The sequence below is a fragment of the Mustela erminea genome, chromosome 5 (assembly GCF_009829155.1).
Source record: "Mustela erminea isolate mMusErm1 chromosome 5, mMusErm1.Pri, whole genome shotgun sequence".
Classification (NCBI taxonomy): Eukaryota; Metazoa; Chordata; class Mammalia; order Carnivora; family Mustelidae; genus Mustela; species Mustela erminea.
Window position 1 is genome coordinate 45,521,835 of NC_045618.1, and position 24,280 is coordinate 45,546,114.

General features: G+C 37.8%; 1 protein-coding gene across 13 annotated transcripts in view; it reads right to left on the reverse strand.

The window, feature by feature from the left end:
• CSNK1G1 (casein kinase 1 gamma 1) overlaps window positions 1-24,280 on the reverse strand; it is a 202,834-nt gene that overhangs the window by 102,099 nt on the left and 76,455 nt on the right. For 12 of the 13 annotated variants that reach the window (XR_004285703.1, XR_004285705.1, XR_004285704.1 and 9 more), the window contains one exon: window positions 9,569-9,968. Coding sequence is in view for 10 of the 13 variants with exons in the window: in XM_032342844.1 (XP_032198735.1) it covers window positions 9,569-9,749 (181 nt within the window). In the remaining 3 variants the exon portion in view is untranslated. Of the gene's footprint in view, window positions 1-9,568; window positions 9,969-18,582; window positions 18,607-24,280 lie in introns of those variants that run through there. The other variant, XM_032342843.1, reaches the window with a different exon arrangement.

A 24,280-nucleotide genomic window follows, 5' to 3' on the forward strand; every position in this document is an offset into this window, starting at 1 on the left:
ACAAATCTACTTAACTATCTTAGCAGCTAGCTCACATTTTTATATGTCACTAGGATATCTCAAAGTCTGTCAAATAAATGCCTTGCTGAATAAAAAATGTATGACACATAGAAAGAGTTGACTTAACATGGTAGCTTAAAAAAGAGGCATTTAGTTCTAGTCCTCTCTAAAACCCCACTGAAACGACCAAAAAAACCAGACAGGTGTAAGTAGGTGAGAAAACAGCAGACTGAAGACATCAACCTTCAGAAGTACTAAACAGACAAGACCTGAGAAAGCAGACATATACGACAAAGGAGGAATCTTAATGCTAAGACTGCCTAATGATATTGATAGAAAGTTTACAATTCCGTTGGAAACTTGAGAAGGATTAATGAAAGATATGTGGATAACTAAGAAAATTCTTTAAAAATCAAGTATCAGTAATTTTTAATTCTGAGGGAAGGGGGATGAAGATGTACGTGAAAGAAAATATAATAACAGTGCTCTCATAGTTCAGTTGTGAACAGTATTTTCACAACCATAACACTATAAATGTAGAAAAATAGTTTAAACAAAAAAGTATAACGTTAGTATGTTGGGAGAAGGTGGGGAGTGACTGGGATGATGTACACCAGAAAAATAAAAAACAATCTTTAATAACACTTAGAAGAAAGAAGGTATCTAGAGGACATTGTTAAAAGAGGTGAAATGCTTGCCTGTAGAGATCAGGATTTCACAACCTATGCCATATAATTGTTTTCATTAAAATCAGATTATAAAAGGGGCACCTGACTGGCTCAATTGGTAGAGTATGTGACTCTGGATCTCAGGGTTGTGAGTTTGAGCCCCACACTGGGTGTAGAGATTACTTAAAAAATAACACTTAAGGGACTCCTGGGTGGCTCAGTTGGTTGGACGACTGCCTTCAGCTCAGGTCATGATCCCGGAGTCCCAGGATCGAGTCCTGCACTGGGCTCCCAGCTCCATGGGGAGTCTGCTTCTCCCTCTGACCTTCTCCTTGCTCATGCTCTTAAAAATTTAGATCATAAAAATATATGTCTATAGCAATCTCTTGCCCTAATAACCCCAACTCAGGAAAAAACTGTATTAATCTAACATGATCTACTCATTGAAGAGTCCACTATGACTGGCAGTAAACTCCACTTCCTTTGATAAAAGCTTTGCCTTTTTGGAAAAGTCTAAGTTCAGACAGTTTTCTCCTTAGGATGCATGATGGCATCAAGTAAATATTGATTCTGAACTCTCCTCATAATCAAATCCAAAATCATCTTCATTTCATAATCCCGCTCATACAGTTCAGAGTGGTTTCAGCAATCCTCAAAACTGCACCATTTAATTTTCTTGATAAACCAGCCAAGATGAATAATCCTGTAAGAATCCTATCCGCGACACTTCTAAAATTGTTGTATTAATGTGATGCAGACTGTGTGTCAGCGAATATGGTTGAAATGCTTGACTCCTACCATTTTTGATGGATTATGCCGACCAAAAAAAAAAGTTCTTCCTCAAGATCTGTTAAAGCTGTTTAATTCTACAACCTCTGCTTGAGTTAGAACCAACAGGGTGTAATTTCAAAAGAAAGTAAAACTATCATATTACTAAGAACAAGAATTTTATATTTATTTGTAGTTTTTTCAAGAAAATAAAAATGCCTTATTTCTGGAATCATAATTTTAAATTAAAGCCCTCCACAACATACCGTTGAAGCAAAACAAAGGATATAATCTGTTACACACCTGTGAAGTGGGGCCATAAACATCCCTGAGAGGGGAAGGTATTTTGTCAGGTCTACAACTTACTTTGAATGGTGCAAGCACAGACACACATTCATACACTCACACACACACACAAATGTACACACATATCCCCAAAGATATAAATCATATGGGACAAAATATTAACAACTGGTAAATCTAGGTAATAGTATATTATGGATAATCACCATCCTATCCTTTTTACTTTTTAGTAAAAATTTGAAAATCTTCATATAAGGTTGGGAAAAATTAAAACAAAAGTTTAAACAATATTTGTATTATATATATAAATGCTCACTATGTATCAGCCACTGTATTATGTGATTATATATACTACGGGAATTATAGCTCCTAACTAATCTGTAAAGATATTATTACTCTCATCTTAAAAAAGGGGGAAAAAACTTCAAAAGGCAATATGACTCCAGGACTCTAACCACTTGGGAAAGAGAGTAATGACATGACTTCTAACCTTGTTTTAGTTTGTTCCATCCAAACATGCTACGAGTTTGCAAATGTATAGGAAAACCTTAACAATGCTGTAAAAGCACAACACAGCTGTTTCTGTTTCATTGGTGGCATAGCTTTGGGCTGATCCAGACTTAGTTCTATTTGCTCAAAATAGATTAATTAATAGATTTATTAAGAAACTATGAATAAAAAAGTAATATTTCATTTTATAATGCCTTCACTTTCAACTAAACACTTTTAAATTTTATCTTAAGCCTACATTCTTTCAGATAAATGATTTTCAAAAAAAATTTTAATACAGCAAAGGGGCGTGGGCGGTGCAGTCGGTTAAGTGTCCAGCTCTTTTTTTCGGCCCAGGTCATGACCTGGGTGTTGTGGGACTGAGCCCCATGTAGGACTCTGCACTCAGTGCAGAGGCTGATTAAGACCCTTTCTTCCTCTCCCTCTGCCCCCTCCCTCTTGCTCATAAGTGCTCTCTCTCAAATAAATAAATAAATAGAATCTGAAAAAAAAATTTTTTTAAAGATTTATTTGAGAGAGAGAGTGTGAGAGAATGAGCATGAGAAGTGGTAGGAGGGTCAGAGGGAGAAGCAGACTCCCTGCTCAGCAGGGAGTCTGATATGGGACTTGATCCTGGCAGGACCTGAGCCCAAGAGAGTCGCTTAACCAACACAGGCGTCCCCAATCTTAAAAATTTTAACTCAGCAGATTGGTATCTTTTAAACATAATCTTATTGAAAACTCAGTATATAGGCGAGAATCCTATCTTCTCATTCTTCATTTCCCATTCTCTCACAGTGGGAAATAAGGGCTCTAAGGCCTTGTGGGACACAATATGAAATGAAGGGTTTTAGAAAATATGCATCTGTAAACTGTTAATGATCATAACTGCCCAAAGTAAAAGATGGTAAAAGATGAAGTTAAAATTCCAATTAACTTCATTAATGACAGATAAGTAATTCAGGTAAGGAAAGAAAAATATGCAAAGATGTTGTCATGTACACCCTATTTTAGTCACAGAAATAATAAGTATCTTATTTTAGAAGGGAGGGTGACAAAGGACAAGTTGCTACCCTTGGCCAATTTACTTTTGTCAAAAACATTCTTCTGTGTTAATGATGTACTTTTGTGTATTTCATCAGGTACCAAAGATGAAAAACAGCAAAAACAAACAAACAAATGAATGAATGAATTAATTAATTAATTAAAAAGAATTCCTTGCACCTCCATTTTCTTATTTGCAAGTAAAAAGATTCTCTAACAATGTCCTATTTCACAAGGATAATATGAAGATTATTAAAATTATATGCAACACTGTCTAGTCTAAAGGGTCTCCCATTAACATGGGCACATATTAGGAAGGGTAAGAAGTATCATCTACTTATTCTTACAACTAAAAAGAAAAACAAGCCATTAGCCATTTACTTGTAGACTATATTAAATGTAGAAAAGGTTTTCTTAATTCTAGAGGAAGAGAATCAGTCACAACTTAATGTTTACATGATTTCCAGGCCTGATTCAGAATACTCAAAAAATTTTTTTTAAAAAGGCCTCAAAATAGACCCATATTTCTCAATTAATAAAAAACAGCTTGCACATGTATTTCCACTCCACTGTATCCTCCAACCTTTTATTCACAATCATCCTTCATCAATCTTCCTTTCTCGAATCTTCAAAATTCCCTTATCTATTGAGGCAATATACACAGGTAAGACGCCACAGAAACAATCTTTCCAATAAGAAAGAGGCAAAGGCCACAAAGAAGCAACTCTTAAAAGAAAAAATATAAATCAATGTATAAAGACATTTAACTTTACCCATGAATCTATACATATTTAATAAGACACCATTTACCCTATCAGATTAGCATACATCAAAAGATTCTCAGTAATGTTCAAGGCTTTTGAAGGGGCAGGGAAAGAATCACCCATGCACATGCATGCACACACAGGCAGAAAGTAAAAAGAAGCCATCTTTCTATGGAGCCAATTTCCAATATGTAACAAAATCACAAATATGTATATCCTTTGACTCAGAGTGTACAGTTCCCAGATTTACCCTAAGAAAATAATTAGCCAAGTCTATACAATAAGGATGTACTACCATAGGCACCTATTAGGATGCTCAGTACAGTATCATTTATAATATGAAAAGACAGAAACAATTAATATGTAAATATAAATGGGCTAAATTACAGAATAACTACAGACATTAAAAATGAATGCTCTAGGGATGCCTGGATGGCTCAGTTGGTTAAGCATCTGACACTTGGTTTCGGCTCAGGTGGTGATCTCAGGGTCTTGGGATGGAGCTGGAACAGGGCTTTGCGCTGGGCATGGAGCTCGCTCTCTCTGCTCCCCTGCCATTTCACATGTGTGCTCTCTCTCTCAAAAAAAGAAAAATCTGTATTTTTTATTTTTTAAAAAGATTCTTATTTATTTATTTCACAGAGAGAGAGGCACAGAGCACAAGCAGGGGGAGCAGCAGAGGGAGAGGGGGAAGCAGGCTCTCTGCTGAGCAGAGAGCCAGATGTAGGGCTCAAGCTCAGGATGCTGGGATAATGACCTGAGCAGAAGGTAGACGCTTAACCAACTGAGGCACCAGGCACCCCAAGAATGATCTGTATTTAAACTGAAAAAAGAAATCCGTGTTATATTAAGTGATAAAGATGCGTTTATACTATAGTTTGATTATATTTCTAAAATATGTCCTGATATACATTCTAGAAAATTAAATTAAATAAAATTAGTGGTTATCTTTGGATAAACATTTTTTTTAAAGATATTATTTTTAAGTAATTTCTATATCCACCATGGGGCTTGAACTCACAACCCTTAGATCAAGAGTTGCATGCTCCACCAACTGAGCCACCCAGATACCCCTGGAGAAATTTCTGAAGTAAAATTTGAAAAAACTTCTGACTTTTCAACCTCACTACTCTTCAAGCCCTTCCTCTTCCAGCATCCCTTAAATGCACCTTTCTTCCACTCATACAAACTCCATAAAGTATCATCTCATCATCTGTGACTGTGTGTCCATTAACACAGACATAGTGATGACCTCCTTATCCCTACCTCAAGCCTAAAATTTTCTTAGTCTCAGATTCACATTTTTGCTTATGTGCTGCACACTCCTCAAAGTCAGTGTATTAACTACCTGTCTTAACTACCTGTCTTCCCTTCCACCAACTCTAATCCTGTATTTCCTTTTGACATTAAAAGTTTCTTCATTCATTTGGTCTCTCCAAGCTGGCAAAATTCAGTTGTCTTTGAAAGCTTTCCCTCAAATATCGGGGGTCAAATCCTGCCTACAATCTACTTTTGAAATTTCTCCCTAATTCATCCCTTTCTCTCCATCTCACTGCCATTTTCAGAGCTAAAAGCTAAGGCAGGTCTGGCCATTTCTGACTTCGACTGTAAAGCCAAATAAACATTTCTTAAGTACCCATTAACATTTCTTAAATATATATTATATGCCATACACAGTAAAAAGGAGCTGAGAATATAAAGATTAATGAAGCAAAGTACTACCATCAAGCTAATCTTGAGGCAGAGACATGGGGGAAGATAATACAATGTGACAAGTTTTACAATTAGAGCAAAATTCACAAGATGTCAATCTCTTTCTTATCTGATCTAATCTTACAACCACCTGAATTATCTTTCCATCTAGAATACAAACCAGATCATGCCACTCTTGGGTTGTAAAACCCGTGATGATTCTACTCCGCTACCTACAGGATAAAGTCCAAATGCTTTAGTACCATCTAAACACTTCACAATCTGGCCCCAACCTCCATGATGGAGTCATCTATTACTTCTTTTACTTCACATCCATTACCCCAGTCATGTTGCTGGGTTAACCAGTTGCTACTCTGATGTTTCATGTTCCTACTGCTGGAGAGCCCTTCTTCCTCGTGGAAGTCTAGTCCTATTCTCAAATAATGCTTCCTTTCTGAAATCTTCATTAACCTCTGCTAAAGCAGTTTTTAATATAATAGTTATCACTTCATGTTATAATTTTTTTCTTTCTACCAGTAGACTGTGAGACAGATTCTTGAGGACAGAAACTACACTTTGTTATTCTTTCTATCTTTCCCAAAGTCTAGTAGTTAGTAATTATTCAAAAAATGTTTGTTAAGGTGCACCTGGGTGGCTTAGTCCGTTAACTGTCTTCCTTCGGCTCAGGGTATGATCTTGGGCTCCTGGGATCAAGTCCTATGTCAGGCCCCCTGCTTAGCAGAGATCTTGCTTCTCCCTTTCCCTCTGCTCAAGCTCTCTCTCTCACCCTCTCTCAAATAAATAATAAAATCTTAAAAGAAAAATTTTTGTTAAATGAATTATGGGGTAGAAACAGTTTTGCAGAGAACCAAAATGTACTAACACTGCATTATTTTCTTTATTTCTCTACCTGGAATCCAGAGGTCTCCTAAATCAGTGGTACTAAGGCCACTTCCTACCATCACCCCCACCCCCACATACCAGGAGCCTGAAGGAGGCTATGTTTGTTTGTGTTTTTTTTTTTTCTCTCTCTTCCTGTTCATCTGGCTATCTATCTATCCAATCCACAGATTAACAACAGTAAATAACACAGATAGAATCTCCACCCTCCAAGGAGGTTATATTCAAGTAAGGAGAGACAATTTGCAGGTAAATAAACACAAATAAATCATTTCAGGTAGTTTATCAATGTGATGACTAAAATAAAGTGTTTGGGGGCGCCTGGATGGCTCAGTGGGTTAAGCTTCTGCCTTCGGCTCAGGTCATGATCCCAGGGTCCTGGGATTGAGCCCCACGTCGGGTTCTCTGCTCAGCAGGGAACCTACTTACCCACCTCTCTCTGCCTGCCTCTCTGCCTACTTGTGCTCTCTGTCAAGTGAATAAATAAAATCTTTTAAAAAACTAAATTAAATAAAATAAAGTGTTTGGCTTCATAGCTAGGAGAGAAATGTGCCATTTTAAATGGAGGTGGGGAAGAAATCACTGAAGGTTTCTCTGAGAAGGAAAGAAAAGGTAAAGCCTGAAGGATGAGAAGCAACCACCTAAGCAAAATTTGGGGGAAGAATTCTGTAGTAGAAGGAACCTTAAGTACAAAAGGTCTGAAAGCATAAATGCATTTGGCTATGTGAGGGCCAGAGAGACAGTGTGGCTAGATAAAGAAATGAATATGGAGAAGAAAGCATGGCCTTGTAAGTGGCAGCCTTGGTGAAGGCCCATCTGTACGTGTCTTGAGTATGCAATTTCTAGTTTATATCATCTGTTGTCTGCACAATCTCCTACTTACGAAAATCATACCCAAAGAACAGTGGAATGGAGTATATAGCATACCCTGTTGCTAAGAGGATGTCAAATGATTCTGGAAGTTTGTTTTCTGGTTTCTGTTGATAAAAAAGTATTCCTACATACAATGTCATGACAATATCGTCCCAGGGCTAATGAAAACCTGATAAGCACAAAAGAGTAAAACCACTTCAAAAGAAAGAGAAGTCTTGGGACGCCTGGGTGGCTCAGTTGGTTAGGCAGCTGCCTTCGGCTCAGGTCATGATCCCAGCGTCCTGGGATCGAGTCCCACATCGGGCTCCTTGCTCAGCAGGGAGCCTGCTTCTCCCTCTGCCTCTTCCTGCCATTCTGTCTGCCTGTGCTCGCTCTCTCCCCCTCTCTCTCTCTGATAAATAAATAAAATCTTTAAAAAAAAAAACAAAAACAAAAAACAAAAAACAAAAAACAAAAGAAAGAGAAGTCTTTCTACAGATTACAAAGCCAAAATGAGAACTACCAAAATTATCCTAAATTCACGTAAGGACTCTGAAATACATATGGGTACAAATTTATCCTTTTAACTCACTAAGTTTTTCTATTTCCATGTAAACTTAAAGATCATCTAATACAAATAATTAAATAAGACAGATTTCCAGTTTTTACTGACTGAAGTTTTCCTTTACCTATAGAGAAATCAAACAATTTTATGATGTTCTGAGAAAGCAAGAATTCATATGCATCAAACTGCTTCGCAGTAGTAATTCTGTGGATGTTTATGTCATAATCTATTTAATTCAAGTTACTACTGTGATGTTAGAGCAAAGTCAATCCACTACATAAATGAATATTCACAAAACTAGCTGCTAAAACAACTCAGTAGTTGCTAGGAACTCAAGCAGTGTGAAATTACACATCTTACTCCTATTCTCAGTAGCATCTGCTAGATTTGCTAACTCGAACATCGCTAAATATAAAGAGCCTTCCATTACACTAGTCAGGTTTTAAAATTCCAGGCTGCTGGCCTTCTACCAGTAAAAATAAATTCATACTCAGCATCCTTAAGCTGAACTGTGCACCCAGTGATCTCTCACTAGTGCAGTGATGCTTCCCTGATTCTCTCTATGGGGGACCAGAGACAACATTTTTCCCTTCTTCCGCAGAAGAGAAGAAGAAAAGGTGACAAACAATAATCATGTTACCCTTCCACACTCCTGTTCTCCTGTTCCCTCAAGGGGCTTACAATGGGTCTTTATAATCATCTTTACCGATAACAGCTATGGAGAAAAAGCAAACACTTTAGCCTAAAAGGCAACCTCTTTACATTCTCCAAGCTGATGTCCAACTTCATACAAGATCTTTCATTTTCTCTTCCCAATTCATCCAGGGAGGGCCACTGAAAATTTTATAAATACCTACTGTATCTTCTTCCCAATTTCACATCTTCAAACTGGTTGGTTTTGTCATTTTTCATAATCATACTCACAAATTCATACTTGAAATTAAAAAATCCATTTCCCTGGTTGGGAAATAAAATCGCGTAATTTCTCCCTGGAGTTTTAGCTCAATCCTGACGTTGATATTTCCAGGAAGAATGCAAACACAGTATCAGCTGGAAAGCCTCTCTGAACAGGAAGTATATCCTTATAGACTAAGTCTGGGTATTATTCATTAAGGATTTATTCCTTATCAGGGGTAGAGTCAGAATTAAAGCAAGACCTTACTCCCTTCTTAGAGTGTGGTTCAAGGACCAACAACATCTAGGTCACCTGAAGTTTGTTAAAAAGAACTTTGGTCTACCTCTCAGACCCACTAAATCAGAATTTTCATTTTATTGATATCTGTATATAGTGCTCCCTACATCATAAAATCTCAGAATTGGTGGTAAATTTAAAAGTCTATCATACAGAGATGAACCTTGGATACAAATTATAACTGATAATGACTATAGTCCCCTTCACAAATTCTTTAGTTCTTATAATAACAAGTCCTCCTTAAGATAATTTCTCAGGAAATTATAACTGCTTATCTTAAACACACCAAAGCTGTCATTGTTGGAAGTCACTGATAAAACCAAGTCCTTACCTAATCTGAGCTCTCCAAAGTTCCCACACCCTATCTTCTTGCCAACTCTGAAGTTGGGTCCCACCATAAGAACCCCAGAGGACGCTGAAGTGCCAGACGGTCGGGGACAGTGTGTACTCCTTTGTGCCATGGGTTTAGTTGTCCGTTGTCTTTCATCCTTCTCCCTACTAGGATGGTCCATGATTTTACACGACAGTCTCTCTGCACGAGTAGCCTCAGTCCGTATAATTCTCTTCAATACAAAAGTACGTCCAAATAAACCGTAGTCAGAGAAAAGTAAGGAGATCTTTTGACACCATATTTATGTTTCTAATGTATCTCCAGGAGATGAAAAATCATTGATTTGTTCTTGTAGGACATGTAGTCTGTGGATCTCAAACAAAGGAGGATATTTGGTAACCTAGGTAAAAATAAAAAAACATAGAGTTAAAAATTAAATTTTAAAACAAATTCAGAAAGTTACCACTAATTAGAATGGATCTTATCCAAAAATGAACAAAGTGGATAGCTTCCTGATATGGGTTTTGGTTTTATACTTTCCAACAGTTTAGCCATCTGGACTAGTTCTTCATCTGGTAGCATAAGCTCGGTAAGCAACAGCCCACGGCAGCTAAGGGAATATGCAAGCCTTTAATATAAAATTCTATCTCTGGAGTGCCTAGGTGCCACAGTAGGTTAAGAATCCAATTCTTGATTTCAGGATCATGAGTCCAAGCCCTCTGTTGGCCTCCATACTGGGAGTGTAACCTACTCACACACATAATATACGTATGTATTTAAGTACATATATATATACATACATAAATGCTATCTTCTAGTACTGTACATATGACCCACAAGAAAGCTATTTGCTCCCTTTTTCATCACTGGCCAACAGAAAGAAAAAGTGGGGTTAAGTCTAGTTAAATAAACTGTGGACAATTAAAAGCTCTTCCTTCAATTTTGTACAGAACCTATCACAAATGAATTTCCTTTCCATCCCACCTCCTCCATCCCCACCATTACCAAGCACTGACAGCAACAACACAATCCAATCCAAGTTACTGATGACACAAACTAGTTCTATAAAAAACTTCCCAAAACCCTAGTGATACTAAGCAGTCCTACACTGAAGCTTTGCAATTGTATTTAATATCCTCCAGTTATCTTTGTTGTTTACTAAAAGCCCTTCAAACAGTATTAGTAAGAGAAGGGAAATAAAACTTAAAATGTTTTAGATAGTTCTGTCTTAACTGGTGCAAGTATGTGTCTTTGTATGAGAAACTGTCAGGCTAGATTTTCTTCCCTTATAAATTTCTCTGAAGACAGGAAAAAGATGGATCTTAGCCTATCCAGACAATTTTGAGCTATTTCAACTAACTACCAAATTTTCATAAATTATCACTAGTGTAATAGTTTCATTTATAAGATTTGGAAAAGTGTACTTCCTTATCTATTGCTCTTCATACTTTTCATATGTGTTCACTCTAACAGATGGAGGTTATTTTTATACTTGTCACTAACTTTCTCCATTGCGCTTAAACTCATGAAACATTATGTGGAGTAATCACATACATCATTTCCATGTATACTTGCATGTATGTATAGAAAAACATATAGTACTTGCCACGTTAGAACCCTGCAAAAATCATGTTCAGCTGAGAAAAGGATGTTTTTAACACCTGCTTGTAGCCCAGAAGAATCACTTTAACTCCCACAAACATGGAAAAAACTTACATTTAAGAAACCAGTTTTCTTTTTTTTTTTTTTTTTTTTTTAAGATTTTTTAATTTATTTATTTGATAGACAGAGATCACAAGCAGGCAGAGAGGCAGGCAGAGAGAGAGGAGGAAGCAGGCTCCCCGCTGAGCAGAGAGCCCGATGCGGGGCTCGATCCCAGGACTCTGAGATCATGACCTGAGCCGAAGGCAGCGGCTTAACCCACTGAGCCACCCAGGCGCCCCAAGAAACCAGTTTTCTAATATATGCATGCGACATGAGCATGGTCTAACCTGTAATTATGAAAGATGAATAATATTTAATACTACTTTTATATGGCACTTCTCATTTAAGAAATCAAACTGATTGAACAATTTTTCAAAATCCTATTTCTTTATCACCACCCACTGCTCACACCTATTTTCTACCTCCCTATTGCAAACTCTTTAGCTTGTCATTTGAATTCCTTTACTATTAAACTCCCTATTTTAATTCTTGTATAAAAAGTTACACTATATATATATATATATATATATATTTATTTATATTATGCATGTACACACACACACAGGAATATTATGCAGCCATCAAAAAATACTGACATTTGCAATGATGGGGATGGAACTAGATGGTATTAGGCTAAGTGAAATAAGTCAATCAGAGAAAGACAATTATCATACGTTCTCACTGATACGTGGAATTTGAGAAACAAAGCAGAGGATCACAGGGGAAGAAAGGGAAAAATGAAACAAGATGAACCAGAGAGGGAGGCAAACCATAAGAGACTCTTAACCTCTATAAACAACTGCAGGTTGCTGGAGTGGAGCGGAGTTGGGGGAAGGGGGTTGCTGGGTGATGGACATTGGGGAGGGTATGTGTTGTGGTGGGCGCTGTGTTTTATGTAAGACTGATGAGTCACAGACCTGTTGCCCTGAAACAAATAATACATTATATGTTAATTAAAAATTAATTTTTTTTTTAAAGTTACCACATAAACACAAGGAGCATCCATTGTTGGCCCTTATACCTAGAATGGCCTCTTCCGTCTTAAAGGCCTGACTCACATCCTATGGCCCTTATGAAACCTTTTATAACCAATTCATAATCAACACTTGGAGCACCACTGTGTATACTATGTGTACATCTGCAATTTACCATGTACCAGATTATATTGATATGTATTCCATATTCCATTTGGTTATAAGCCTCTTAAGTTAGGGATCTTATCATATCTCCTTTTGTTTCTTACATATATATATATATTTATTTATTTATATTATTTATTTATTTATATTATGCATATTATGGTAATTAACAAATACTGAATAACAATTATGATGGTCTTGCTTAATAGAAAACAGATTTTCAATGACACAACCAAATATTTACACAAAATGGTACAAGAGAATCCTGATTAACCCTAAAAACTCTTAGAATTCATCTAGAAAGAAACTGCTAAGGTTTCATTTCAAGTCATTAGTGTTAAGACATGATAGGCTTTCTATTTCACAAGGATATTAAATGATTTATTTTCAATTAGTAGCAGATAACGTATGAGAAAGTTAGCTCAAGAATCAAGCAAGTCAGGGGTGCCTGGGTGGCTCAGTGGGTTAAAGCCTCTGCCTTCGGCTTAGGTCATGATCTCAGGGTCCTGGGATCGAGCCCAGAATTGGACACTCTCTGTTCACCGGGGAGCCTGCTTCCTCCTTTCACTCTGCTTACCTCTCTGCCTACTTGTGATCTCTCTCTCTCTTTCTCTCTCTGTCAAATAAATAAATAAATATCCTAAAAAAAAAAAAAAAGAATCAGGTCAAATAGGGGGCACCTGGTGGCTCAGTTGGTTAAGTGTCTACCTTCAGCTCAGGTCATGATCCTGGGGTTCATAATAAATAAATTAATTAAATAAATAAATCTTTAAAGAAAAAAAAGAAAAAAGAACCAGGTCAAATTTAACATCCAAGGTAAACATGTAAACATCAAGTTATACTTTAACTTTATGTTAAAAAAATGACTTCCAGGGCGCCTGGGTGGCTCAGCTGGTTAAGCAACTGCCTTCAGCTCAGCTCATGATCCTGGAGTCCCAGGATCAAGTCCTGCATCAGGCTCCCAGCTCCAAGGGGAGTCTGCTGCTCCCTCTGACCTTCTCCCCTCTCATGCTCTCACTTTCTCTCTCTCAAATAAATAAATAAAGTCTTTAAAAAAAATGACTTCCAAAGATAGCAGTAAAAGACAAAATATATGATTTGTCCTTTTTCTTTTTTACAGTAAAAAAGGGGGAAATTCCACTTTTTTTCACCATACACAAAAATAAACTCAAAATAGATTAAATTTCTAAATGTAAGACTTGAAACCAGAGAACTCCTAAAAGCAAACAAAACACACACATACACACAGGGAGGCAGTAAACTTTTGGGTATCAGCCTTCAGCAGTATTTTTCTGGATCTGTCCCCTTAGATGAAGGAAACAAAAGCAAAAATAAACTATTGGAACTAAACTGAAAAGCTTTTCCACAGCAAAGGAAACCATTAACAAAACAAAAAGGTAATCTACTGAATGACAGAAGATATTTACAAATGATATAACCAATAAGGGTTAATAACCAAAATATATGAAGAACTCATATAAATCAATGCCTAAAAACAAAATACCCTGATTAAATAATGGGCAGTGGGGCGCCTGGGTGGCTCAGCGGGTTAAAGCCTCTGCCTTCGGCCCAGGTCATGATCCCAGGACCCTGGGATCGAGCCCCGCATCGGGCTCTCTGCTCAGTGCAGAGCCTGCTTCTCTCTCTCTCTCTCTCTCTCTACCTGCCTCTCTGCTACTTGTGTTCTCTGTCAAATAAATAAATAAAATCTTTAAAAAAAAAAAAAATAATGGGCAGAAAACCTGAACAGACATTTTTCCAAAGAAGACAAGCAGACATATGAAAAGAGGCTCAATATCACTAATCAGGGAAATGCAAATCAAAACCACAATGAGATATCCCCTCACAGTAGTCAGAATACCCAGTACCAAAAAGACAAGAATGGGGAACTTGGTTGGCTCAATCAGTAGAGCATGCAACTCCTGATCTCAGGGTTGTGAGTTCAAGACTCACGTTCAGTGTAGAGATTACCTAAAAATAAAATCTTGGAGCACTTGGGTGGCTCAGTTGGTTAAGCGTCTGCCGTTGGCTCAGGTCATGAGTCTGGGGTCCCAGGATCAAGCCCAGGTCAGGCTCCCTGATCAGCCGGGAGTCTGCTTCTTCCTTTCCCTCTCTCCCTTCCGCCTGCTTGTGAGCTCTCTCTTTTCTTATCTCAAATAAATAAAATCCTTAAAAATAAAATAAAATCTTAAAAAAAAGATATGCCAACAAAAATTGGCAAGAATGTGGAGAAAAAGAAACCCCTGTATACTGTTTGTGGGAATGTAAATGGGTATAGCAACTCTGGAAAACAGTATGGAGATTCCTTTAAAAATTAAAAGCAGAAATACCATATGACCCAGTAATCTACTTCTGGGTATTTACCTGAAGAAAACAAAAACACTAATTCAGAAAGATACATATACCCCATGTCTACTGTAGCATTTTTTACAATTAGCCAAGATGTGGAAGCAACCTAAGTTTCCATTGATAGGTGAATGGATAAAGAAGATGGGTGGGGGTGTGTGTGTGTAATGAAATATAAGGTATTTAAAAGAATGGAATCTTGGGGCGCCTGGGTGGCTCAGTGGGTTAAAGCCTCTGCCTTCAGCTCAGGTCATGATCCCAGCGTCCTGGGATGGAGCCTGGCATTGGGCTCCCTGCTCAGTAGGGAGCCTGCTTCCTCCTCTCTCTGCCTGCCTCTCTGCCTCTTATGATCTCTGTCTGTCAAATAAATAAATAAAATCTTAAAAAAAAAAAAAAAAAAGAACGGAATCTTGCCAGTTTGTGACAACATGTATGGACCTAGAAGCTATTATATTAAGTGAAATAAGGCAGAGAAAGACAAATACCATATTACTTCACTTATATGTGGAATCTAAAAAACAAAACAAATGAACAAATAAACAAACAGATTCATAAATACAGAGAATAAACTGGTGGTTGCCATAGGGGAGGGAGATTCAAGGGATGAGCAAAATAGGTGAAGGAAATTAAGAGGTACAAACTTCCAGTTATAAAATAAGTAGGTCAACAAGGATAAAAAGTACAGCATAAGGAATGCAGTCAATAATATTGTAGTAACTTCATATGGTGACAGATGGTAACAGTGTAGTGAGCATTTCATAATGCAAGTAATTGCTGAATCACTATGTTGTACACCTGGAACAAATACTGCATGTCAACCATATGTTAAAAAATGACAGAGGGAGAGATATATAAATGCAATAAAATGTTTCTTTTTCTAGTAAATAAGCCATTTTGCAACTACTTTTAACTTATTAAACATGTAAATGCTATGATAAATTTTTAGAATCATGCCAGCAAGTTCTTAACTTGCTAAATTCTACAGGAACCTAGGTGGCTCAGTCAGCTAAGCATCTGCCTTTGGCTCAGGTCATGGTCCCAGGGTCCTGGGGTTGAGCCCCACATTGGGCTCTCTGTTCAGCATGGAGCCTGTTTCTCTCTCTCCCTCTGCCTGACACTCTCCTTGGTTGTGTTCTCTATCTGTCAAGTAAATAAAATCTTGGGGAAAAAAAGAAGCTTAATTCTAATAGTTTTTATGAATTTAAGCATGCCTGAATTAAGAGGAAATATATTTTTTCAAGTATAACACTGCAAACATTCTTTATAATCAAAAGTTATAATTCATTTCAGGAACTGGTTTACCACTTCCCAGAAGGCATCACTTCGTCAATAAAGCCACACTTACTGAATAAAAAGAGATTTACATGCATGACTTTCTTGACTGGGAAATTATAAGAGTTCTCCAGTAGGTTAAAGAATTATTGCTAATAGTAAAATGAAAAAATCCAATTCATCAAACTGTGGGTAGGGAACTGATGCCAAATCTGCTGTTTTATGACACAGTTGAAGAATATGGCTATTTTCAACAGTGGTCAGTGAAAAGTTTTCCTAGAAGATATCTAGAAGACATCTTAGAGCATTCTATCACATTGAAATGGGAGAAACTTTTCTGGTACCTATCACCCTGAAGCAACATCCAAAAGAAATAGGCTAAAACCGGGCGCCTGGGTGGCTCAGTGGGTTAAGTCGCTGCCTTCAGCTCGGGTCATGATCTTGGGGTCCTGGGATCGAGTCCCGCATCGGGCTCTCTGCTCAGAGGGGAGCCTGCTTCCTCCTCTCTCTCTCTGCCTGCCTCTCTGCCTACTTGTGATCTCCCTCTGTCAAATAAATAAAATCTTTAAAAAAAAAAAAAAAAAGAAATAGGCTAAAACCAAGGGGTCATCTGGCTCGAAGTCACTCTTTTATAAAGGCAACAACGAATGCTTTGTGGAAGAGACAGGCATGGTCCTCTATCATGAATGAAATGACTAAAGTTATTTTATTGCTTTACGTAAGAGTATTTTGAGAAGCTGTATGAAGTCTAAAAAAAAGTAAGTCATATTATAAAACCACCAAAAAAAAAAAGTTTAAAGAATTACAGCTGTGAGTCTGTTAAGAGAAAATAAATCACTGAATTACAGTTTGTTATTTCAGATTCTCATATACTGGCAACACCAAAATAAGGCATGTAAATATTTAAATTTTAAAGTCAAAACATACACAGTCTTTGTTGATAGTCAAGACAAGAGATACTCAAGCCTAAGTCTCTCTCTTCTGATATAAATTACGATGAAATTGCTTAGAGGTGTAGGATTGCTAGATCATATGGTAAGTGAATGTTTAAAGAGTCTCTGAAGTGACCACACTTTTCCTCTGTTCCTCCATCTACCGGCTTTGGTGCAAAGGCGTACAGCCTCTCAGTCACAAGTTTCAGCTTCAGACATCATTTCTCACTCCAGTATCCAAAACAAAAATCAAAGGGCAGGGGCACCTGGGTGGTTCAGTCATTAAAGCATCTGCTTTAGGCTCAGGTCATGGGCCTCACATGGGGCTCCCTGCTCCGTGGGAAGCCTGCTTCTCCCTCTCCCACTCCCCCTGCTTGTGTTCCCTCTCTTGTCAAATAACTACATAAAATCTTTAAAAAAAAAAAAAAAAAAAAAAGGAAAGGGAAAGAGCAAAAAGACTTTCTCATCATGTATCTGTTTCTTGGTAAGGATGAAAATTCTTCCCAGAGCCCAAAGCAAAGTTCCCCTCCTGCTAAGTGGCCAACAGGGAATACCACAATCCCTGAAATTCCAACTGTAAGCTCCTCAAAGAATGACATCAAGCCTAACCTGATGTTTAGAACACGGGATAATTTGGGCACCTGGGTGGCTCAGTCAGTTAAGCATCTGCCCTGAGGTCGTGATCTCAGTCCTGGGACTGAGCCCCAGGTTGGGCTCCCTGCTCAGTCAGCCTCCCTGCTCACTGGGGAGTTTGCTTCTCCCTCTGCCCAAGCTCTTTCAAATAAACAAATAAAATCTTAAAAAAAAAAAAAAGAAAAATAGGGACACCTAGGTGGCTCAGTTGGTTGGACGACTGCCTTCGGCTCAGGTTATGATCCCGGAGTCCTGGGATCGAGTCCCACATCGGGCTCCCAGCTCCATGGAGAGTCTGCTTCTCCCTCTGACCTTCTCCTCGTTCATGCTCTCTCTGTCTCTCTCTCAAATAAATAAATAAAAATCTTTAAAATAAAAAAAAAATAGAACACAGGATAAGTTTCAAGAGTGGTATCATACTAAAAGAAGGTACTGAGTAAATATTCAGTAAAAATGGTATCTGCATGTGTGCATATACTTGTGTGTGTGTGTGCGCACTAAAAGACCATCAAGAATTACAGAATAAAAAAATTAAAAGACAAATTAAGGACAAATAAAAGTCTTATAACTCATTTTAGCTTAAAAGAAAAAAGGACACTAAGAATATCACTTTAATTAATCTAACAAATGACCAAAATTGATTTATTTTAGTCGCAATACATTTCAGGAGTGTTATTATTAAAGGGAAGAACAATGTTTAGTATCAGGTCCTGATACTATTACTGTTTCTCTTTTCCACCAATTCCAATTATTAATGTCTCCCAAATGTTTCCTATTCTTACCACCCTACCCTCACTGTTCAGTCTATTCTCATCTAATGATTACTTTTCAGTTTTATTTACAATCATACCCTCAACAATTTCAAATATAAAATACAGTATTAACTATAGTCACCATGCAGTATATTACATCCCCAGAACTTAATTATCTTCTAACTCCAAGTTTGTACAGAAGTCTCCTCGTGTCTCCCTTAACCAGTTTCAGTTACCTATGGTAAACTTCCATCTGGGAGCAGGTAATCTTTCTTCTGCTGTATCATCAGAAAGTCAATAGAAGCCTATGGCTACGTCACAATGCCTGTGTCACTCCACTTCATCTCATCATGTAAGGCACTTGACCATCTCATAATGTCACAAGAATAAGAAGGGGAGGGGTGCCTGGGTGGGTTTGGCTTGAGTCATGATCCGGGTGGCCAGGATGGAGCCCCACATCAGGCTCCCTGCTCAGTGGGGAACCTGCTTCTCCCTCTCCCTCTACCACTCCCTCTGCTTGTGCACTCTCTCTCAAATAAATAAAATTTTAAAAGATAATAATAATAAAAAGGGGGATATAGGAGAGTAAGATCATCTACTATAGTATATTATTATAACTGTTCTACTTGTCAGTTGTTGTTAACTAACTGATAAAAGTTATCACAGGTATGTAATATAGGAAAAAACAGTATATAAAGGGTACAGTACTATCCATAATTTCAGGCATCCACTGGGGGTCTTGGAACTTATCTATCACAGGTAAGGTGGGGGACTACTGTACCTTTCAACTACCTTCACAACCCCCCTATACCTACTATTACCCCTGCCTCCTGCCTCAGGCAACTCCAATCTGTTGCTCTGAGTTCAGGTTTTTTAGATTCCATGTATGTGGGTCATACAGTATTTTGTCTTTCTCTGTCTTACTTCACTTAGCATAATGCCCTCAAGGGCCATGTTGTCACAAATGGCAGGATTTCATTTATTTTTATAGCTGAATAATATCTTTGTGGGGGTGTGTGTGAGTATGCGTGTATATGTCTATCTTTTGATGGGCATTTAGGCTATTTCCATGTCTTGGCTATTGCACATAATGCTGCTATGAACATGGGGATACATATAACTCTTATTTTTAATTTCTTGAGGAACATCCCTACTGTCTTCCCCAGTGTCTGTACCAATTTACATTTCTACCAACAGTGTACAAGGGTTCCCTTTTCTCCACATCCTCACCAACACTTGGTATTTCTTATCATTTTGATAGCAGTCATTTTAACAGGTGTGAAGTGTTACTTCATTGTGGTTTTGATTTGCATTTCCCTGATGATTAATAATGTTGATCATCTTTCCATATCCATGTTGGCCACCTGTATGTCTTCTTTGAAAAATGTCTTTTCAGTTCCTCTGCCCATTTTTTTTTTAAGATTTTATTTATTTATTTGACAGAGAGAGATCACAAGTAGGCAGAGAGGCAGGCAGAGAGAGAGAGGAGGAAGCAGACTCCCTGCTGAGCAGAGAGCCCGATGCGGGACTCGATCCCAGGACCCTGAGATCATGACCTGAGCCGAAGGCAGCGGCTTAACCCACTGAGCCACCCAGGCGCCCTCCTCTGCCCATTTTTAATTAGAGGTTTTTCCTATTGACTTGAATTGTTTATATATTTTAGGTATTAACCACTTATCAGCTACAGGATTTGCAACTATTTTATCCCATTCAGAGCTTGTCTATTCATTTTATCCATGACTCCCTTTGATATGCAGAAGCTCTTGATTCTCGCACAGGTCATGGTCTTAGTGTTGTGAGATCAAGCCCTGCATCCGGCTCCGCATGGAATCTGCTTGGGATTCTCTCTCTTTCTCTCCCTCTCCCTTCCTCCCTCTCCCCTTCCACCACCCCCACCCCAACTCCTATACACACTCTCTCTCACTAAATAAATAAAGGGGGAAAAAAGGTTTTTAGTTTGATGTAATTCCACTTGTTTTGCTTTTGTCGTCTTTGTTTCTGCTGTTAAAATTTAAAAAAATCATTGTCAAGACTAGTACCAAGTTGCTTATGCTCTGTGTTTTCTTCTAGAAGTTTGGTGGTTTCAGGTCTTACATTAAAGTCTATAATCAATTTTGAGTTCATTCTGGTGATAGAAGACAGGGGTCCAGTTTTCCCATTATGACTTTTTCTTTTTTTAAGATTTTATTTATTTATTCAACAGAGAGAGATCAAAAGTAGTCAGAGAGGCAGGCACGGGGGTGGGGGTTGGGGAGGGGAAGCAGGCTCCCTGGGGCTTGATTCCAGGACCCTGAGATCTGACCTGAGCCGAAGGCAGAGGCTTATTAACCCACTGAGCCACCCAGGTGCTCTCCATCACCACTTACTGAAAACACTATCCCTTTTCTATTGTATATTCTTGGCTCCTTTGTTGTAAATTAATTGACCATTTATTCTGTTCCATTGATCAAAGTGTCTGTTTTTATCCCAATGCCATACTGCTTTGACTACTGTAATTTTGTCTTACGGTCCACAATCCATAAGTGTGATATTTCCAGTTTTGTTCTTTGTCAGGATTGCTTAGACTAGGGTACCTAGGTGGCTCAGCTGGTTAAGTGTCTGCCTTCAGCTAAGGTCATGATCCCAGGGTCCTGGGATCGAGTCCCACATAGGGCTCCCTGCTCAGTAGGAAGACTGCTTTTCCATCTGCTCCTCCCCCCACTTGTGTGTGCACACACTTTCTCTCACTCTTGCGAAAATAAATAAAATCTTAAAAAAAAAAAAAAAGATGGCTTAGACTATGGGGTTATTTTGCAGTTCCATACTAATTTTAGGATTTTTTTTCTACTCATACTTTTTCAAACTTATTTTTCTGTGAAAAATGTCACTGGAATTTTGATACAGACTGCACTGAACTGAAAAATCGTAGATCACTTTGGGCAGTATGCACATTTTAACAATATTAATGCTTCCAAACCATGAGAACAGATTACCTTTCCATTTATTTGTATTTTCTTCAATTTCTTTCATCAATGTCTCAGTTTTCAGTTTTACCTCCCTGATTAAATTTATTACCAGGTATTTTGTTCTTTTTGATACAATTACAAATGGGATTTTTAAAATTCCCATTTTCTGACAGTTCATTAGTGCATACAAATGCAGATTTTTGTACATCTATTTGTATCCTGCAACTTTACTGAATTTGTTCATTAGTTCTAATAGTTTTTTTTTAAAGATTCTTTTTTATTAATTATTTATTTGACAGACAGAGGTCACAAGTAGGCAGAGAGAGAGAGAGATAAGAGAAGCAGACTCCCTGCTGAGCAGAGAGCCCTATGTGGGGCTCTATCCCAGGACCCTGGGATCATGACCTGAGCTGAAGACAGAGGCTTTAACCCACTGAGCCACCCAGGCGTCCCAGTTCTATTAGTTTTTTGATAGAGACTTTAGGGTTTCTATATAATATCACATCATCCACAAACAGTGATAACTTTAGTTCTTCATTTCCAATTTTGATGCCTTTTGGTTTCTTTCTTTCTTTAAGTAGGCTCCATGCCTAGCATGGGGCCCAATGGAGGGGTTGAATTCACAACTTTCGATAAAGCCCTGAGCTGAGATCAAGAGTAAGACACTTAGGGGTGCCTGATAAATAAATACATAAATCAAATCAAATCAAATCTTTAAAAAAATCAACTTAATCAACTGAGCCATCCAGGCACCCCTTGATTTCTTTTTCTTGACTAATTGCTCTGGCAAGGACTTCAAATACTATGCTGATTTCTTCTTTGACCCATTGGTTGTTCAGTAGAATGCTGTTTAATCTCCATATACTTCTGAATTTTCCATTTTTCCTTGTAATCGATTTTTACTTTCATGCCATTGTGGTCAGAAAAGATGCTTGAGTGGCTCACAGGGGTTCTGGATCCAGCCCCATTTTGGGCTCCCTGCTCAATGAGGAGTCTGCTTCTCCCTCTCTCTGCCTCTCCCATGGCTCATGCTCTCTCCCGCTTTCTCTGTCAAATAAATAAATAAAATCTAAAAAAGAAAAGAGAAGATGCTTGATATGCTTTGAGTCTTCTTAAGTTTATTAAGTCTTGTTTTGTGACCTAACATATTATCTATCCTGGAGATATTCTGTGTATGTTAAAAAGAATGGGTATTCTGCTGTCAAATGGAACACTGTGTAAATGTCTGTTAAGTCTGTCTAGTCTAGCGTATACTTTAAGTCCAATGTTTACTTACTGAGTATCTGTCTGAATGATCCATCCACTATTGAAAGTGGGGTACTGAAGTCTCCTATCATTATTGTGTTGCCATCTATTTCTCCCTATTATTGTTTACTTTATATATATTTAAGAGCTCCTATGTTGGGTGCATAAATATTTGCAAAAGTTGTATCATCTTGTTGGACTGTCAACATGTTGGACTGACAACATTACCATTATAATGACCTTGTTCTCATTAGAGAATCTGTCTTAAAACCCATTTTATCTGATGTAAGTATAGCTACCACTGCTTTCTTTTGGTTTCAATTTGTATGGAGTATCTTTTAACATCTCTTAACTTTCAGTCTGTGTGTGTTCTTAAAGCAGATATCTCCTGTAGGCAGCATATAGTTGGGTCTTATCTTTTCATCCATTAACCAACTTTGTCTTTTGATTGGAGAAATTTAGTACATTTATATTTAAAGTCATTATTGATATATATGGACTTACTATTACCATTTTGTTAACTATTTTTCTAGCTGCTTTATAGTTCCTTTCTTCTTTTCTTGTTCCCTTTGTCTCTTCCTTTATGACTTGATGATTTTATTTAGTGTGTGCTTAGATTCCTTTCACTTTCTCTTTTGTGTATCTTATAAGTTTCAGTTTTGTAGTTGCAATGAGGCTTATATAAAATACATTTACAACAGTCTATTTTAAGCTGATAACAACTTAAACTGTACACTAAAGCTCTATATTTTTACACACCCCCTCATTTTATGTTTTCTATGGCAAAATTTACATCCTTTTACCTTGTATACCCGTTAAGAAATTATTGTAGCTTGTTATTTTTTACTTATCTCTTTTAACCTTCATACTAGATTTATAAGTGATTTACCCATCACCATTACAATATTAGAAAATACTGAATTTAACTATATATTTAACTTTACCAGTGAGATTTACACACTCACGTTTTCCTGTTAGTAATTACCATGCTTTAGTTTCAGCTTGAAAAAATCCCTTTAACATTTCTTTTAAGGCTGGTCTAGTGGTAATGAACTCCTTCAATTTTTGCTTGTCTGGAAAATTCTTTATCACTCCTTTAATTCTAAAGGATTTCTGACCTCAGTGACTGACATTATGACCATTATTTTTAAGACTTTATCAAGTAAATCACTTATCTCTGTTTCTCAAGTTTTACCTTGTTCTTTTGTTCAGAAAATATTCCTCTGTTTCTTCATTCTCCTTGACTCTGTTGATTTCTGTGTACTGGATAAAACATCCACCTCTCCCAGTCTAGACAGAGTAGTCTCCTATAGATAAACCTTACTGCTCAGCCAGGTCCTAGGTCCTGGCTGTTTCTCAAATCTTTGTGATTGGGCAAAGCCACCTTCTTTGTTCTTAATGGTGCCCAGTAACTAAGGATGTGCCAACACACGTCAATGACCCAAAGGGGAGGACCTGAGATGCCTGGGTGGTTCAGTCAGTTAAGTGGCTGCCTTCAGGTCAGGTCATGAGACTGGGGTCCTGGGATAGAGTCAGGGATTGGGCTCCATGCTCAGCGGGGAGCCTGCTTCTCCCTCTGCCTCTGCCTGCCACTCTGCCTGCTTGTGCTCGCTCTCTCTCTCTCTCTGACAAATAAATAAATAAATAAATAAAATCTTTTAAAATAACAACAACAACAAAACCAAAAGGGAAGACTTAAGTCAGCATTTAGATGAAGGCTAATAAGAAGCTGGACCTTCAGGCA